The sequence below is a fragment of the Crinia signifera genome, chromosome 1, assembly GCF_055691185.1.
Source record: "Crinia signifera chromosome 1, ASM5569118v1, whole genome shotgun sequence".
NCBI lineage: Eukaryota > Metazoa > Chordata > Amphibia > Anura > Myobatrachidae > Crinia > Crinia signifera.
In genome coordinates, this window is record NC_139217.1 from 209,386,690 (window position 1) to 209,406,016 (window position 19,327).

Sequence of the window (19,327 nt, forward strand, 5' to 3'; positions counted from 1 at the left end):
ATCTGTAATTGATATGGAGCCCCCTGCTAAATTTACATGCAATGGACAATCTATGCATGTAAACACTATGCAACCAGATGGAAATTGATCTTCCAGCATATTTAAAACCCAGGACACCGCAATTACAGTTGCTTGGATATAATTAAGGAGGCAATGTCAGACATTTGGCAGTCATAAGTGAAATCCAACAGAATACATTTGCATTTTGAAGGATCAAAATGAGCCAATTGCAACAACATGTTCAAATGTCTTGATCTGTACGATTGGCACATTTACTTTGTTTCTTCTTCTGACTGAAAGTACTTCCTATTTATACTATTTCTATACTTGACTGGACTGAATTTTTTTCATCTGGATGTTCCTAATAGATTTTATAACTTGTGATAACATCGGCAGTTTGAGAATAAAAATGAAATTTCAGGCACAATGTTGTCTTTAAAATATGGCCAACTTGCGTAAAAAGGGCCTAATTCGGCATCTCCTGCTATTGTGTGAAAATCACTTTTTGACAATTCTCATGCAGCATAATCGCTCGCTGAAGGGCGCATGCATGACTCCTCAAACTGGTGTGGTGACACAGCGTTGGGTGGGCAGTGATGCAAAATTGGGTGGGTGCTGTTCTGACAACACAGACTTGTCTGGGCCATTATCGGAGCAGTTTGCAGCAACTGCGTGACATCACACGCAACCTCTGCGAAAATGGCTGCCTTTCACCTGCACATTTCAGCATTGTGTTTGAATTTAAATTGCATCGTGGGGAGGGTGTTATGTCAGCACTGCCATTTGGGTCTTGTGTGGTCTGCAGTGCCTCTGGTTACTCAGAGGTGCTGCTGTTATTATTTGCATCCTGCAGTGCCTCTGTGTGGCCAGAGGTGCTGCTGTTTGGCCCTGCATGCGGGGTTGTGGTCTGCGGTGCCTCTGGTTACTCAGAGGTGCTGCTGTTATTATTTGCATCCTGCAGTACCTCTGTGTGGCCAGGGGTGCTGCTGTTTGGCCCTGCATGCAGGGTTGTGGTTTCTGAGGACAGTCCCAGCTGGTGTAATCAGCTGGGCTGGGCTGTTCTCAGAGTGCCATCCCCAGCTGCAGCACATGTGAATAATTGTGGGTTTGTCTCTATGTGCTGCAGCCATTGGTCTGGGCTGCCTTTAAAAGAGGCATTGGCCCTGAGCTCAGGGCCTTTGATAGTCCTTTGATAGTTCTTTGATAGTTCTCTGTTAGTTCTCTGTTAGTTCTCTGTTTGTTAGCTTCCTGTTAGTTTGCTGAGAGCTTTCTTATGCCATGTCCTGTATCCTGAGTCCTGTATCCTGAGTCCTGTAATCGTGTTTTTGTCCTGTATCCTGAGTCCTGTAATCGTGTTTTTGCATCTGTTCCTGTAATTGTATCCTGTACCTGTTCCTGATCTACGATAAAGCAGTGAGTTCCATCTATCCTGCCTCTGTCTGTCTGTACCTCCAGCAATTATACCTATCGTGCTGTCCAAAGGGACTCCTAACATTATCAAAGGCCTATCAAAGGACTATCAAAGGCCCTGAGCTCAGGGCCAATGCCTCTTTTAAAGGCAGCCCAAGACCAATGGCTGCAGCACATAGAGCAGGGGTGGCCAACCGGTCAGAGGTAAAGAGCCGAAAAATATCGGTAGTCAAGCTAAAGAGCCGACATCATGCGCGCGCCAAAGGCGCTTGCGCCAAAAAAGGGGCGTAGTTTATTTTGACCCCTTAGGGTGGGTGTGATACAAATATGCCTCCAATAGTGCAGTGCCATATATACATATGCCCCCAATAGTGCCAGATACACATATGCACCCCACGGTGCCAGGTATGCACCACACGGTGCCGGGTATGCCCCTATGGTGCCAGAAAGCTGGTATGCCCTCACAGTGCCACAAACTGCTATGCCCCCACAGTGCAAATTTCCCAGCAGCAGCACTCACCGTTGTTGCTGCTGCTGCCGGGCGGGGAGAGGACAGTCTGGTGTCCCCCTGCAGTCCTCCTGTCATGTCACTGATGGGAGAAGAGCACAACACATCACGCGTCTCCTTCCCCCTCACTTCCCTGTGACTGGGCTATCCACCAATCAAAGCTCGCTGGCCGGCTCCTGATTGGCTGCTGGCCCGCGAGCTCTGATTGGCGGACAGCCCAGTCACAAGGATGCACAGTAAGGGGTAGGAGAGATGCGCGATGCGTGCTCTCCTCCCCTCAGAAGGAGAAGGGATTCAGGGAACCGGCAGCAGGGGGGGACTGAGACAGACGGTGGGCGGCAGGCAGCAGTGGGAGCAGGAGCCTCACTTTACAAGGGGGAGAGCCGCATGAGGCTCAAGAGCCACGGGTTGGCCACCACTGACATAGAGACAAACCCACAATTATTCACATGTGCTGCAGCTGGGGATGGCACTCTGAGAACAGCCCAGCCCAGCTGATTACACCAGCTGGGACTGTCCTCAGAAACCACAACCCTGCATGCAGGGCCAAACAGCAGCACCCCTGGCCACACAGAGGTACTGCAGGATGCAAATAATAACAGCAGCACCTCTGAGTAACCAGAGGCACCGCAGACCACAACCCCGCATGCAGGGCCAAACAGCAGCACCTCTGGCCACACAGAGGCACTGCAGGATGCAAATAATAACAGCAGCACCTCTGAGTAACCAGAGGCACTGCAGACCACACAAGACCCAAATGGCAGTGCTGACATAACAGAGGGACTGTGCTGGCTGGACCCCAGCTTATTAGAGGTACCAGTTGCAGTTGTGCATTTTGTTTAGGAAACCTGCAACTGATACTACATCAGGCCCAATGTCACAATTAGCAATGTTGCTAAAGTCACATATATTTTTGTGTAGCCCAGCTGCGAACCAGTTGTGTGTCCGCCATCATTTGGTGTGTGTGACATCATTCACCCCCCCCCCCAATCCCATCGTCTCCGAAATGGTCAGGATGCCCTCTTGTTGTCCAGTTGACTTCCCAAACATGTTGCATTGCCACCCAGTTAATGCCCCATCACTGACCCGCGTCATGCCTTACTCTACCACTGCTTTTTTTACAATGCGACATTAACGATCAATGCTGAATGAGGGCCAGTATGTGATGCTCCCTCCTCTATCCAAAACCTGCTATATGCGACACTGTATCTGACATGTACTGTATCTTGCACAGTGTCTAACCAACACTGCATGTGTCCTGCACTGTATTCCACATTGTATCCTGCACTGCACCTGATGTGCACTCTATTCACTGTATTCAGGGCAGCCAAGAGGGGGGGGGGGGAGAGCGCGTACTAATTACCTGGGCCCTGGTCCAACCCCTCTCTTCCCCCTCCGTCCCTCCCTGGTAGCAACAGCAGCACACACTTCTACTGCATGAGCAGGCTCAGCATGAGTATCTCACTGTCAGCGTGAGAGGTCATGCTGAGCCTGCTGTCAGCACAGCACATGCTGTAGGTGTGTGCTGCTAAGATTACAGTTTTCAGAGTTTTCTTTCACCCGCCTCTAAATATTTTGGGGCGTGGCCTAAGTGCAGGAGGTGACCACACCCCCACACTTAGGCCACGCCCCCGAAATTTTACCGGGGCCCGGCATTCCTCTCGGCTGCCCTGACTCTATTATAATTTTATCATTATTATATACTACAGTATGACTGCTGAATTAATCCAAATACCTTCCTATAGATACCCTCTTAATTCAAATGTGAGTGCCTGTATTTTTTGAAAAATTACATATTTCTTACTAGTATATGATATCCAATGCCGGCGCTACCCACTCAGCGGCTCCTGCGGTGCAGGGAGGCACCAGACTGAAGAGGCGCTCAAGCCTCTCCCTGCACTACCACTTTGCTTCTGCCTGGACACGGTGCCTCCTGTACTGCGCCTGTCATACAGACAACGGTGCCGGAAGCACAGCAACAACGCAGAGCTGACTACCGCATCGGCTATCGCTTAATCGGGTCTTCCCCACCGTGAGTGTCCCAGTTACCAGTATTTTCAGCAATAGCCTGGACACCGCTGGGGCAGCTGCAATGTTGCTGTGCTTTGCGCTGCCTGTGTGACATGCGCAGGACATGCCTGGAGCTGCAGCTGCAGCATGGACCAGCCCTGCTTTCTCTTCACTGCCTGGGGTAGGTGTACTGGGCTGGCTGCCACCAACCCCAAAACTGATGGGAAAGGGGGGAGGGGTAGGTTGTCTGGTAATAAACACTTGCTGAGTAGTTTCACCCTAGTAAAAGTTCAGGGAAAGCAGAGTTATAATAGATAAACTGCTTATTTTTTTTCTACTTAACTTGAAATATTTGTTGTGCTTGATGAGGGGTGACATCAAAATACTGGATCCTCTTCAGTGATAGGAGCCGGGTGCTGCATTACGTACAACTCTCTTAATGTAGGCCTGTTACTACATCCAGTCAGTCTCTTGGGGCAGCCCAGCATCTCTGGGACCCCTGGAGTGATAAAACCAGGGATCAGGCATAAAAGCTCCACCCACTTACATTGAAGCCACACACTTTCTGTGACACCACACCCCCTGCTTTAACCCACACCGGGTGTCACCAGGGCTAGTGACTCCCCTGGTGCTTGGTGTTATTTTTTTGCGATTTGTTCCCAGAGGTAAAAACCTGTTTCATAAAGGGGTTATACATGGTAGGATCATTTTCATGCTGTGAAAAGGATCCCATACATGGAGATTCAAATTAATTATTTCAGCTTTATTTTGTAAAGCAGTTCACAGCACACCAGCAGGGCCGGCGCCACCACTAGGCAGCCTTAGGCATTTGCCTAGGGCGCCAGCCACTGGAGGGCGGCCATTTGGGAGCAGCCCCCGGATGAAGGAGAAGGTGAGAAACCACGGTCTCCCTCTCTGCTCTCTCTCCCCCCCATGGAGTGACGCATCTCCTGCCGCTACCACCACATGGAGAGCCCCCCCTTGTGGAGCGAGACAGGTCACGCTGCTCCCTGTCCCCCCCCATGGAGTTACTTTACGCCCGCCATAACTGTATCTCCCGCCGACTGCACCCCCTCCATCTCTCGCCACCTGCACACCCCCACCTCTCCGTGGAGCAGGAGGGCGCCTGGGCGCCCCCCCCTGCCTGGGGTGCTCCGGTGCCTAGGCACCGGCCCTGCATACCAGACCAATTCCACAGGCAAGCATAGTTACAGGCAGCAGCATACAGGTATTTATAGCATGGTACAGACTCTTGCAAATGCTCCAGTGGTCCCTACTATAGCCCACGTCCTGGCCTATCGCTTGGGCAGCTAATCCACCATCAACAGCCTTTGTACTCTTCCCTGGAAACACTTATATCAGGAAATAATGAATAATGACATCAGCGCACCAATTGGGAAAAATACTACTTCCCAATTGGTGTAGGACACACACACCTACTTCCTACCTCTCCAGGGGCAGTGTCCTATTTGTATCTTGATCAGTATAGTAGGTGTGTCCATATATTGGTATAAATATGACATTAAGGACTATACTCCTGTTCACCCTGAGGAAGGCTCTGGAGTAACTGAAATGCTTGATGGTACAGGAGTTAGCTGATACAACCATGTGGGTACCTGGATATTTGATGTGTTTGCTGACCGACTTAACTTCAAACACCTGACATATGATCACAAACACCTTATAATATAAGGCCCCATATGGTACTAAGATTTTTTTCTCTTTTATTGTGCTGTGTTGTTTTAAATAAAGTGTTTACAGTTTTACACTATGAGTTCTGCACATTACTCCTCTTTTCGTAAGTAACGAAGGAATAAGGAAGGATATTTGCCTGTTTCTTATTTTAAAGATGCAATCAAACCAGGCCTAGGAAAAGCCCCCCTCTGGTACGGGGTTTTACTTACCCTATTCCAGTATCTATTTGAACAAAAATAGTTTTTCCACACTGGTATGCACTATGAGAGTCTTTTAACTTTTTGTTTTTGGAGGAAACAAGTCACTGGGCTTATAAATATAAGGAAAAAAAAAACAAAGAGAAATGTGCCAGCTCTGGCTGAACCAATATATAGACCAGACGGTTTCTCAAATAAAAAATAAACAATTTATTGTTTTACATATAAAAGCAAAGACATAAAACACTTCTAACTAAAATATAATATGCTTAGATGTTATAATCATGCATTGTGGAGCTCCATATATAATGGCTTTCTTGTTGAATAAAAGAAATTTGAATAAAGATGTACTGTATATTACCATCCGATGTTATAAACACCCAAAAAGACAAGAAGTATCTTCAAGGGTGCACTGAGGACCAAATAATTTTAAACATAATAATTCACTTTTAATGTTATTATGTAAAAAGGTCTCATATAACAAGTAGACCTGATATCCTTGATGTGGTGAAATATTAAAAGATAGAATTGTGAATAAAGAGATGAAAATATAAGTGAAATTTATTAAAAAGAAGAAAGAGAGAAATACAGATGTGTGTATAAGAGACTGTTTGTCCAGTATTTTTCACATAAATAGTATTATATAATGAGTCTCAATTGATAACTGTATAATTGTCTTTGGTAAGTGGCAATTTCCTTTTTCCATAAAATTTATGGCTATGTGACTTGATAGAGCTTATTATATTCAATGGTCATCATATTTAATTATTAAAAGGGACTTTCTCAGCGTCCAACCATTAGAATTAGCCCTTCAAGTTCACTTCAGTGTGCTAGCTAAATGATTCTAAATGAAGTTGCACCGTGTGTCTACGTATTCAATATGAGTATGACCAATCCAGCCCGTTTGATGGGGAGTGCTTTTTCCCAGATTTAAGACAGTAAGTACTTCTGTCCAATGTTAGGCTGTGTATACCCAAAGTTCCTCTGTTTTGCGTTAAATACCAACAGAGTTGTCACTTATGGTTCTGCAGCAAAACTACATACAGTATCTGTATTTCAGTGGTTTAATCACCGGATCTTATAAATAAGGGGGCATTTGCGCATATACTTTAGGATATATTTATACCCAAGGTTTCACCTTTTATTATAACTCTGAGTCTTTGAGTACATAACAGAAGGTTATGTTAGGCACTAGAAGGAACACTAGAGTCAGGTATAACTATTAGAGTTCAATAGGGGAAATATACTATACTTACCAGAACCCTGGAGGAACGCAGGTCTCACCTGGAAGTGACAGTCACATGATCGCTTTGACCCAGTAGATGTAAACACCACTTGGCCACCAGGACAAGGGGTATTGGCTGTACGGCATTTCTAATATCCATGCATTTTATGCAACTATTTTACACTTTGGTATACTTTATTTATGTTGCATGACACCTGAGAGGAATAGTCATGCATCCTCCCCACTTTCATGGTCCTGTTGAGAACTTTACAATAAAAATAACTATTGCAGAGACTCTTGACCTGGGTTTCTAATTACACTTTGTGTAACAAAGTTTATTAGAGATATATGAGGGCGAGACCACATCAACTGTAAGCAAAAGTCTATATACCGAGAATGATAGTAGATTAGATCCCGCTATACATTTTTCTTTGTCACATGTTTAGGATCCAAATAATCAGCTTTTTTTGTTTCCTACAGGTGAGTACTGGTGTCTGTACAGCACAATTATTTTGTACTGAAAAACACAGGGCTGTGGGGCTGATCTGTGCTGAATAGCGCCTGAGTTTTTTCTGACCACACTTGCCCAGTATGGAGCTATCCATTTCTTGTACAAACTAGGACTGAGTCTACTTAGATGTGAGAGTACCAATGGGGTTATGCAATATTGTCCAAGCATCATGATTTTAATTTTGCCTTTTAAATTATTGTCCCTTTACTGGAATTGTAATTCTTCCAGAAAAGTCAGACCCTCTTACATTATCTCCTAAAATCTATGGGAATATGAAATGGTAAGTTGAATAAAGGAATGCGTGCAGTTTTGGGCTCAGGAAAGCAGGCTTTGAGGTCTGGAGGCTTGATGGTGCTATTTGTGGTGAAGTGTGTCATTGTAGAACCCTGCCCCCCTCCAAGATGTGATTTAATTTACCACTGATCTGCACTGCCTTCCTGCGCCAGCCCTCCTTGATCCGCACAGGGAATTTTGGAAATCTCTACTATAGAATCAGAATCAGCTTTATTGGCCAGGTATACTTGCGTATACTATAACAGGTGGGGGAACATGTACAGTCATACAGAAAGTTATTCCGAGGGCACACCGTGTTAGATTATGTGCAAAGGGTTATGGCGCAACTAGACAGTGGTGTGTTTATGAGTTCACGTGTCAACAGGTGAACCGCTTGAGGGAAGAAACTTTTTAGGCTTCTGGTGGACCTGGTGGGAATAGCCCTGTAGCATCTGCCTTAAACAAGCCATGGCCAGGAAGTTGGTCCTTGACTATCTGCGTTGCCTGCTTTTTTGCTCTGGACAGGTACAGGTCCTGGACAGAGAGAAGGTCCGTCCTGATGATCTTCTCCACAGTTCTGACTACCTTTTGGAGTCTTCATTTGTCTCTCTCTAGGCAAGAGATTATGGCGTGGCTGAGAGATGTTTTATATTGTTGATAGTGCCAATAGATGATGGTAGACATGCCTAATTGGCTGTGTTATTCCCAATGGGAAGTGGTAGACATGCCAATAGGTGGTGCAAGACATACCTTTTGACTGTGCACCCCTAAGTATATGCAGTGGCAAACGCAGGATTGTTAGAGGGGGGTTTACAAATGTAATTCAAAGTCTCCCACTCTGCAGTACATTGGAGTAAGTACAGGAGTTTGGTGGAGTGGTAACAGACTTGAAAATTTGTCTTTTTATACACTGGGTACAGTATGGAATACAGTATTAATATTTAACAGTACAGGTGGTCTATAGTATAGGCTGTTTCAAACACTTAAATAAGATAAGTGGTCAGGAAAAGGTTAAACATGCCATAATAAATAAATAAACACACACACAGACATAATAGAACCAGTGCTGCACTTTCAAAGCTCACATTCTCCCACCTCATGTTAAGGTTCCTGTTTCTTCCTCCTGACAGCTACTCTCTGGTCTAATGCGATGTTTGAGGGCTCAGATCCACACACACACAAACTTGGTAGAAGAAGCTGCTCCCACAGGGCTTGCAGCTCCACTTTGTCCCTTACACTGATGTGGTGGCAGCTCTATTGATCACATTATATAACAGTGTTATTGTTGTCATAATTTAAGGCACTTGCCAAGAGGAGTGGGGTTTCTAGGCAACCAGAAACCCCCCCCTGCGTTTGCCTATGATATGGATCATCAAAATCTATCTTTGAGTTATTGCACTGATCCATTTATTCTGTGCAACAAAGCTAATCCTGACATGATGCGCCTGACCCACTTGCACTGTGTACTAAGAGCTAGACAGAAAGAAGGGAGATTGACATTTTAACTGTTATTCATTATGTGCATCTATATGTCAATTCATTTGTCATTTACTTATTTTCTTTATCTGTAGTCATGGAAAAACTGAATGCATAAACAGTAAGTATTGAACTGTATAAAGTAATAACGTTCAATGCTTTTTTTCCCTTCAATTTATAGGGTTATCTACAAAAGGAATGACATTTATTAATGTTTTACTAATTTGTGACTGTTGTAATGGGTTGCAAAAACTGAAAAGGTCAAAAATGTCTGTTGGGAGAAGAAACTGTAAACCTGCCTTTCAAAACTAAAAATATATTTCACACCCTGCTGTGATAAAGATGAGCCTTTCTCTTGGGAGATTATTTCTTATAACCAAGTGCCATCTGAACCTTTTTATTTTCTACGGGGAAAAAAAAAACATTTTAAACAGAAGCATTGCTCTCAGAAACACTCTGCTCCTTGGGGGTATTTCAGACCTGATCGCAAGGCCACGGATTCGCAAAACCAGAGTTCAAACAAGATGCAGCCCCGCTAGAGTGAAATCCCGCCTTGCACATTAATGTGATTGCTGTGCGAATGGATGCATTCGCGGCCGTGTCAATGTGTCAAACACGTATCGTAACAGGTTCACCATCAAATAATTTTTACACTGGCCACAAGTCATCGCAGGCTCAGGGTAGCCAGAGACTTACTCAGCGGCTGCAATGAATACAGGCACATATATCCTGCCTGTTGCTGATGTCACACACCCTCCCCTAAAACGTTATGGTGCCCACACACTGTGCACAGCATTTCTTTTGGCTTGTAATGAGATGCGCGTTCCCATGTAGTTCACATTTCAAGCCAAAAAAGTATGTGCAGCCAGTACTTTTTGTACTAGATCGCATCGTATCTAGTTGAAATCGCAGGCTGTTGTAGCGTATCACATGTGATTTGAACTAGATGTGATGCGATCTAGTACAAAATGCACACAACATATATCGCTCGGTGTATGGGCACCTTTAGGCAAGCCTGCATTTTCCCTAACACTCCCAGCATTTTTAATAAACTCCTACTAAACGTCCGGTTTCCACTTCCTGGCACCATCACCTTAAAAACTAAAAATAGTAGCGGGATTTCATCGCAGCATGGCCTCTCGCATGCGTACTATGGACTGTACGCATGCACAGTGTATCAATAATGTATTTGCGCAATGCACCCCTGGGAAGAGGATCCCAGAGGTCGCCGTGGACATGAGGTATGTATGGAAAAAAAGGGGCTGGGGGGGGGAGGATCCCTGAAATATTCAGAAAAACCATGTTTTTAGGGATATTGGGGTTTTCAGAACACACAGATAAGGCTGACCCGACCTATACTGGTACACCTGGTACAGTACTCCACAGGGCTGGCAACAGAAATCTTGGGGCCCAGTACACTGATATTTTTGGCGGGCCCCCCTAACCCCGCCCCATTGAGCAGAACATTTTTAGTACACTGCATATTGAACGTGTTTTTTTATTGTTTCAAAGGAAACATAATTAATAATCACTAATACTGGAGGGGGGTTCCAGGCAAGTACCCTTACAGGAATCCAGGCGGGTGCCTTTATAAACCATTGCTAGGCACTGCACTGCCGCAGCCATGCTTATTACAGCCCCTCAGAACCTTGGGGCCACTCACAAGCTTGGGGCCCGGTACAGGTGTCCCCCTAGACCCCCCTGTCGCCTTCCCTGGTACTCCACACACTATGAAGCACATGTCTGAAAAGAGAAAGAGTCTATCCTGAATTGGCATGGCCAAACAAGCCCAATCAATATGGAGGACGTAGCTCCCAACTTCCTCACTCCAGGATGCGTGCCCAGCATCCCTGGAGATGCTGGCTGTCCCTGGAGACTAGGTTGTATGCCGTTCCAGCTCTTCCTCTGTGACAAGAGCTGGGTGCTGCAGGAGAATATCACACTGCAGCAGCCAGCTTCTGTCACTGCAGAGGAGTTACACCCATAAAGGTGACACCCAGGTGCGGACCACACTCCCTGCACCCCTTTCTGATGCCACTGGCTGCTTATATTTGCCAACTTTATCGCTGATCCTTTCGGGGGTGAGCAGCAAGGTTGCACAGTAGGGGGCACGGAGGCATTGCCTACATTTCCGGCATTGTAAAGCAAAGGGTGTGGGGCTATGATGACCTCTTTTAGTGGCTTGAGGAGGGGTGCAGACTGAGAGGTATGTTAGCAACTTGTCCACTTTCCTGGGTTGCCAAGTGACCATCATGCTTACCTTGATACAGTAGTGTCAATTAGGGGGTGCAGACTGCATCCAGTTATCTTCCCCAGTACATATAATATTTTCTCAGTTTCTTGTTAGTTACTTACAGTATACCATGTTCTCATTACCGCCCCTGCAAAATCCCAGGTTTTTCTTGCCGGATTTTTGGTGGGGCACAGAGCTTGTCAGCTCAACAGACCCCCTTCACACTGCACCTCAGACCCGGGAATTTCCCATGTCTGCCCCTTTCACACTGCTTTCCATGGTCTGCCTTCCAACAAGTGTTGCAGCTTCGATTGGGTGTTTGTACAAATTTCTGTGATTGGCTGTTTAAAAAACAGCTTGTATTGGCTGGCTGTCACATATCACATGATTACATCCCCCAATGAGCTTGTTTTTTTGGTATCATGTGTAAAAACACAGGTCTGTGCTGCTCACACTGACGTACACTATGGGGGAAATTTACTAAAGGAAATTTGTAAAAAATATGTGTATTTGTATCTAGAAATACACTTATTTTTGACATTTACTATCCCGAAAATACGGCAATTCGTAGTCGTATTGATAGCACATCAATACGACTACGAATTGCCGTATTTTCGGGATAGTAAATGTCAAAAATAAGTGTATTTCTGGATACAAATACACCTATTTTTTAAACATTTCCTTTAGTAAATTTCCCCCTATGTGTCTAATTCCCAGGGCATAACACCTGGGAATTTAACAAATACCTTTCACACTGAGACAGGACACGGAAAATTACTGCTTGCCCTGGCAAATACCCGGGTTTTTGCAGCAGTGAGAACGGGGTGTTAGTATTACTTTAGATTAATGAATACATCTTGAATGAGAGCTTTGGGGAGTCTTTATTATTATTTATAAATTATTTTAAAATAATGTAACTTGTGTATTTAGTGCAAGTAGGGCCATAGCATAGGCACGGCAAATGGACCATATGGTCTGGGTATTAAATGCAGTGTGTGAAACATGCGGGTGTGGTGTCTATGAAAGGAGCAGGAAAAAGGGGGTACAAAAAGTGCATGTCCTTGTAATATGTTCCAAAAAAGGCCACTTTTTGCTTCCCACCAACTATCAGAGGTGTATAGGGAGTGGACCCAATAGCGACACTCTGAAGGGACTCAGCGCTTCTAGAAAGACAACAGTTGCTCATTGTACACTCTGTAGCAGGACCTAGCCCCATTATAGTGAATGCATAGTTGGAGCATGCGTACGCATTGCAGCCACAATGTAAATGGACACATATGTGTATTACTGTATTATGCCCCAATGTAAAGCACTCAGTTCACAGTATATATTCAGTGTCCCACTTTACATTGTGCTATTCAGTGCGCTCACTTCCTGTTATCCACATTGTAGTGCTCCCAATGCACAGTATGGGGAAGATTCTGGTTCACACACAGTGCTGCAAATTTTTCAATGCTACCTGTTATTTTAATGCTGCCCGATGCTCATCCAGACGCCTCCCCTCCCCCCTCACTCGCCGTGTTCCCCGCACGGCTGCAAATGGATGTTTTGTATAAACATCCATTTGCAGCCTTGGGTGCGGGGACCAAATCATTCGATGATCGCCAACCATCAAATGCTTTGGAGCGTACATGCAAAACTAAGGCACTCTCAGGTGCCTTAGCTTTGCGTGCACCCTGTACAGGAACAGGGTGGGCAGGTGACATCCGGTTATGTCAGCTGCCCACTCCCGGCAGCCGCGTCACTGCCGAATCTCCATGGGAACGCCCAGCGTTTTCATGGGAACACCCATGAAATGCTGGGCGTTCCCATGGGCGTGTCCACCTGCTGTCCCTCCCAGCCCCCTGCCCGCACTGCAGTTCGCCATACCCATTCGCACCTGGCATCTGCACAGGCACAAAAATGTGCATGCACAGATGCTAAACATTGCTCCCCCATGCGAACGTGCAGGGGAGCAATGTGATTAGAATCAGGTTTTATATCAACTAGTGGAGCAGTGATAAGTGGAGTAGTTTGCTATTGCAACCAATCAGGTTTGAATTGAAGATGTATCTGTTGCGCACCGCCGTCCGGGCTGCGAGGCACCCAGACGGACGGCAGATGCTGCACGCTGTGACGCAGCCGGGGACGTTGCCCGGCAGCGTCTCAAGCCTCCTTCTGACGGGGAGTGTCGGGACGTTGCTAGGCCACGTTCCCGAGCGTCCGCCCGGCGGCAGGTGACGCGCCCGCCTGACGTCAGTCAGGCGGCGCGAAAGTTTAAATAAATAGCCGGCGTCTGCTGGGCACATCCTGTCATAGCGTTTGCTAAGTGTAGCTGCTAGCTCTCTGCCCTGTTGGCAGATAGCTGGTGCTTCCGGTCCCCGTGGCTTCCCAGCCCATTTACCTGCATTCCGCTCCTGGTCCCCTTCTTTGCCTTGTTCTTCCAGCCTTCCCTGGTGTGTCCTGTCTGTCACCTGCTTCTGCCAGAAAACCAGCTTCAGCCTGAGCCTGCGTTCGGCCCACTGTCTCCATCATCTCGTGGGTCACGTAAGTGCTCCAGTGGAGCCTCGGTCTTTCTTTCTTTCTCCAGTGGCCCGTCGTGGCCGTACCCCTCCGTGGGTTCAGTATTCCCTTTTCATTCTGCTCCTGTGGCCCGCCGTGGCCGTACCCCTCCGTGGGTTCAGTATTCCCTTTTCATTTTGCTCCTGTGGTCCGCCGTGGCCGTGCCCTTCAGAGGGTTCATTCTTTATCTTCTTTTTTGTTTCTTTCTGTCTTTATTAACATCTGTCAGGCAGGGAGTGTCCTCTTGTCCTATCCTGGTTTTGAGGAGTCACTGTCCCTGGAGCGTAGCCTGCTGGAGACTCCTCTTTCCTTTCATCTGTGTCTGCGACTTGGTCGCTTCCCGGTTTGGCCTGGTGCCGGCAGTCAGGGGTCAACTCCCAGTTAGGCCCGGTAGTTAGTAGTCCTCTTGGGTGCCCTGTGGCGATCGTTTACCCCTTGTCCTTACATAAGACCTGGCTGCATCTGGGTCGGAGCGGGCCTAACTCGCTCCTTCGGACGCGGCGGCCACAGGTGAAGCCTAGCTCTGCAGGGGTTTACCATCTGCCTCAGGGACTCAATAGAGTCAGAGTAGGATCCGCTGTGGCCGTCCTAACCGGCGGTCCCGGCTACGGGCTCACGCCTGACCACCTGCTTAAATCCCGTAGGCATCGTAACAGTATCAAGTGCATTCTAAAAAATTACATGTACAGTAGCAGCTGATTGGTTCTGTACACTTCTCCACTGACTCACTTCTCCCCTCTTATCACTGCTTCATACATCTACCCCGGTGTCACCAATCACATTATGCCACACGGAAGTGCACAAAGTTCACATTATGCCACATGATGCCCCTGTTTCCAATATGCCACACTGTGAGTAGAGATAAACATTCTCTTAAATATATTTAATTAATTTTGATTGAACATCACTCTCAAGGAAATCTTCAATAACATAAAGGGGGAAATTTACTAAAGGAAATTTGTAAAAAATAGGTGTATTTGTATCCAAAAATACACTTATTTTTTACATTTCCTATCCCAAAAATACGGCAATTCGTAGTCGTATTGATGTGCTATCAATACGGATATGAATAGCCGTGTTTTCGGGATAGTAAATGTCAAAAATAAGTGTATTTCTGGATACAAATACACCTATTTTTTACAAATTTCCTTTAGTAAATTTCCCCCAAAGTAGTATGTTTAAGTGTGAGCAAGAGGCCAACTAGCTGGCTGAAATGGTTGTTTTGACGTAAAGTGTGTAATCTAAAACCAAGAAACAAGTTTTTCTCAGCTGCCCCAGTGAGACTCATGGGGGTATATTCAATGATTTTTACTCGCTGTCACAGCTTGCACAGTCAGTATTCAATTGACCCCCTGCACACGCAGTTTCCCCAAATCTAGGTTTTTGCAGCGATGGGAAAACGGCATGTGCGGCTGTTAAAACAGTGAGGCTCATTGTTGGGGGAATACTCGCCGTCCTCTGACAGTGAGGATTCCTCCGGAACAAACAATAGAGTGAGTGGCTGTCGCAGGGGTTAAACGGCGAGGGTCGCTTGTTTTTGGGCATTGAATATGGGCCAGTATATGCCACGTGGAGCCTTCAGTTAACATTATGCCACACAGTGCCCTGAAAATATATGTTGTTATAAAGCTTGTTTAGATGTTTCCCAGCTATAGCGAGCAATGGAAAAGTGTTTGCCGACCCACTCAATTCTACTATACACCTTCTGTAGTCCTAATATAGCACTGTAATCTGTCTGGACAGTGGGAACATTTTTTTATAGTTCCAAATGACATTTTAAATGCCTGAGAGAAGCCAGAGAATGGGGGAACCGTAGCGGAGGCTATATATGAGCCCTCTCCTCTCCTAATATGCCCCTGGAAAATATAGACTACTGTATGTGTAGGGAATGACCCGCAGCTGCCTTTGTATACCTACATTCAGTATAAATACATTTGAGGGATTATAACATAACAATAATGAAAATGAATATTAGGTCTGAAAATCACTTAGATAAGTATATAAAATGTAGCTTTCCTACCTCATTTGTGAGAAAGGACATTGTTCTACTCCTCCTCATTGTTATTCTTGTTTATATATTGATCCTTTTTAAGAGAAAAAACAGAAAACATTAATTAATTGGAAACTGAAACAATCAAGTTAGTTGTCACTAGAGGGCAGCAGATAATGTAAATTAAATTGTATTCAAACGTTAAACATGTACTTTTAGTTCTAGCTACATACTGAGGGTCATTCAGGTGTGGTTGTACTTACTAATTTACTGTTGCAAAAGAAGCAACCAAGTGCAAAAAAATTCTAAGTCTTGATTAAAGGTTACAGGTGTCTTAGGCTAATACACATGTATCTGCTTGTAATGCTGCTAAACACACATGTATCAGTCATACTGCCCATGTGCATGTAACAAAGATTATACGCCTGGCATGTAGGATTTATTGTTTGTGGCATAGAAAGGAGGCTTTTTCCACAGTCCCCGCTACCACCCTCAAATGCTGACTCGCAGATAACTCACTTCATGTGCACTCATTCAAATTCCTGCGCAGTGCATAGCTCGATATGCATAGGCAAATGCGGGGGGGGGGGGGGGGGGGGGGGGGGGGGGGGTTGTTCTGGTTGCCTGGAAACCCCCCTCTTCTTGGCAAGTGCCTTACATTATGACAAAAAATTGCACTGATATATAATATGATCGATCAATCGAGCTCCCACCGCATCATGCAGTTTAAGGGACAGAGCAGAGCTGCTGCACATCCCTAAAACCCACTTCTTCTGACTAGCCTATCCCTCCTCCTCCTAACCTCTTTTGCTCCTCCTATCCTGCCTACCCTACCCCTCCATCCGTTCCTACTTATCCTATTGTTTTTCGTTCGTCCACCCACCTCCTTTTAGTCTATTAACTCTTATGAGTAGGGCCCTCCTTCCTCAAGTACTCACCCTACCTCTTTACCTCACCAGTGCTCCTGCCCTGTTCTTCCCTTCCTCTACTTCATCTTCAGTCTCCTCGACAATTTCGACACCTACTTCAGAACTGATGCTGATTTTAGTTCTACCAGCTATACCCCTATTTATGCTGTATTTTATCAACACACCCTGTACGTTACCTTGTAACTTGTTTTTTGTTTGCTATGTACGGCGCTGCGGACACTTTGTAGCGCCTTATAAATAAACGTACTATTACTACTACTAGTGTACCAGCTTCGGTACTTGTGTATTATAACGGCGCCCATCGCATCGCAGACCATAAGGCATGCGATGGTATGCAATGCAATGCGATGTTCTGCGATGTCCCCCGATGTCATACAATATTAAAATTGTATGGCATTGTATATGGCATACAATGCCATACAATGCGATGCGATTATAAATTGTATAAGCACCTTAATGGGGGCTTACAATGTTAAATGCAACCCCACGCCACCCCCACTATGAACGTGAACCCGAAGCATGGCGAGCCACCGAGCCCGAAGCGTGGTGAGCGCAGCGAGCCCCACGAGGGGACGCGGAATACATGTAAAGTAATATGTGAACCCTCGCCGCACTTCGGGCTCAGTCAGTGGCGTAAGTTTGTCCCAGTTGCCCGGAGGCAAGATGAATATTGGTGCAGTGGCTCACTGCGCTCGCCACACTATATAGAATCAACTCCGCACCGACGTGGATAGTGGGGGTATGAAAAGGTCGGAGGATGCGTACTGCCGCCCCTCGCGGGCTCGCTGCGCTCGCCACGCTTCGGGTTCACGTTCATACTGGGGGTGGCGTGGGGGTGCATTAAACATTGTAAGCACCCATCAGGGTGCTTAAAAACACCCATTACGGTGCTTATACAATTTAAAATCGTATAGGGGGCTTAAATCGCATCGCTGTACATTGGGTGTATGGCATGCGATACGATGAAAAATCGTGTTCCGATATGCGATGGGATAATACACAAGTACCCCAGGTTCTTCTACCACATTTACTGTATGTGTGGATCTGAGACCTCAACATTGCAATGGACCAGAGAGCAGCTGCCAGGAGGAAGAGACAGAAGCCCTACCATGAAGTGGGAGATTGTGAGTTTCAGAAATGCAGCACTGGTTCTATTATGTTTGTGTATTGATCATGATATGTTTAACCTTTTCCTGACCACTTATCTTATTTAAATGTTCTGTGTACAACCATTATAAAAATTTACTTACTAGGGTCTTATTCATTAGTAATTATGGACCCATTACAGACATTACAGACATAATAATAATAATAATAATAATAATAATATTAATAATATTATAATTCTCAAGAAATTATTCCCTGCAAAGAATAAATGACCAATTTGATGGCTATTGTCACATATATGTGGAATTGGTATGCATGCTTAAGGTGCCCACAGACGTATCGATCCAGGCATGCGTTCTGTGCTTAACTAGCACACATAGCATCGCATCGTATGCCTTATGCATGCGATGCGATGCTATGCGATAAAAAGCTAGTATAAAAAGTATGTGCAGCACATACTTTTTGTACTGTGCGATGAGGTGCCGCGGGAGCGCGCACCCCATCGCATAGTATCGCACTGCTGGGATCGGTGCGTGTGTGGGCACCATTAAAACTTTGATGACAAAAAGTATTAATCTCCAATTGAAGTGAACTTATTTGCTACTTTTCTTATGTACAATTGAATTTCGATTGCAATGTATAAATATACCAGCTAATAGGTCTAATGCTGGTTTGCTTAAACAGACTTTTGCTCTGATTGCTACACTCTGTGTTAGTATCCTATATAAAGCGTATATCATTAAACTGTTAAAAAATTTGTGTTGATTATCCCCCTATTGTGACATCAGTTAAGAGATATCCAATTATAATGTTTGCAATTTAGTGACAATTATGCCCAATTTGCCAAGATATTGCAGCTGATAGGTGTGTGACCTCCCAGCTTCCCCACCTTTCTCCTGGTCAGCGGCTTCATCTGATGAAGTCGCTGGCCAGGAGAAAGGCGGGGAAACGCGTCATCATACGTCACTGCATACTTCCGCAAACAAGCAAAACCACGTGAGCCGGGGAGATCTTTGCCGGAGCAGGGAGTCCTAGAAAGGGCTGCACTATCGGGAAGACCAGCAGCCGGGGACCCGCTCCAGGCCAGTGAACTCTCACCCAAAAGTGGATTATAAATTGCTACCTACTGCCTGCACTCGATTGGAAGCCTAAGTATTATTTTACTCAATCTACATATGCTGCTATGCCTGAATGAATGAGCACTCGCAGTCTTTACATTATG

At 45.6% G+C, this 19,327-nt stretch overlaps 1 protein-coding gene across 1 annotated transcript in view; it reads right to left on the reverse strand.

Annotated features, from left to right (window-relative positions):
• The window catches only part of PDE4C (phosphodiesterase 4C), a 652,796-nt gene that overhangs the window by 513,401 nt on the left and 120,068 nt on the right, over positions 1-19,327 (reverse strand). The window contains exon 2 of the mRNA XM_083179233.1: positions 16,100-16,163. Within this exon, the coding sequence (XP_083035359.1) occupies positions 16,100-16,138 (39 nt within the window). The 5' untranslated portion in view covers positions 16,139-16,163. The remainder of the gene's footprint in view (positions 1-16,099; positions 16,164-19,327) is intronic.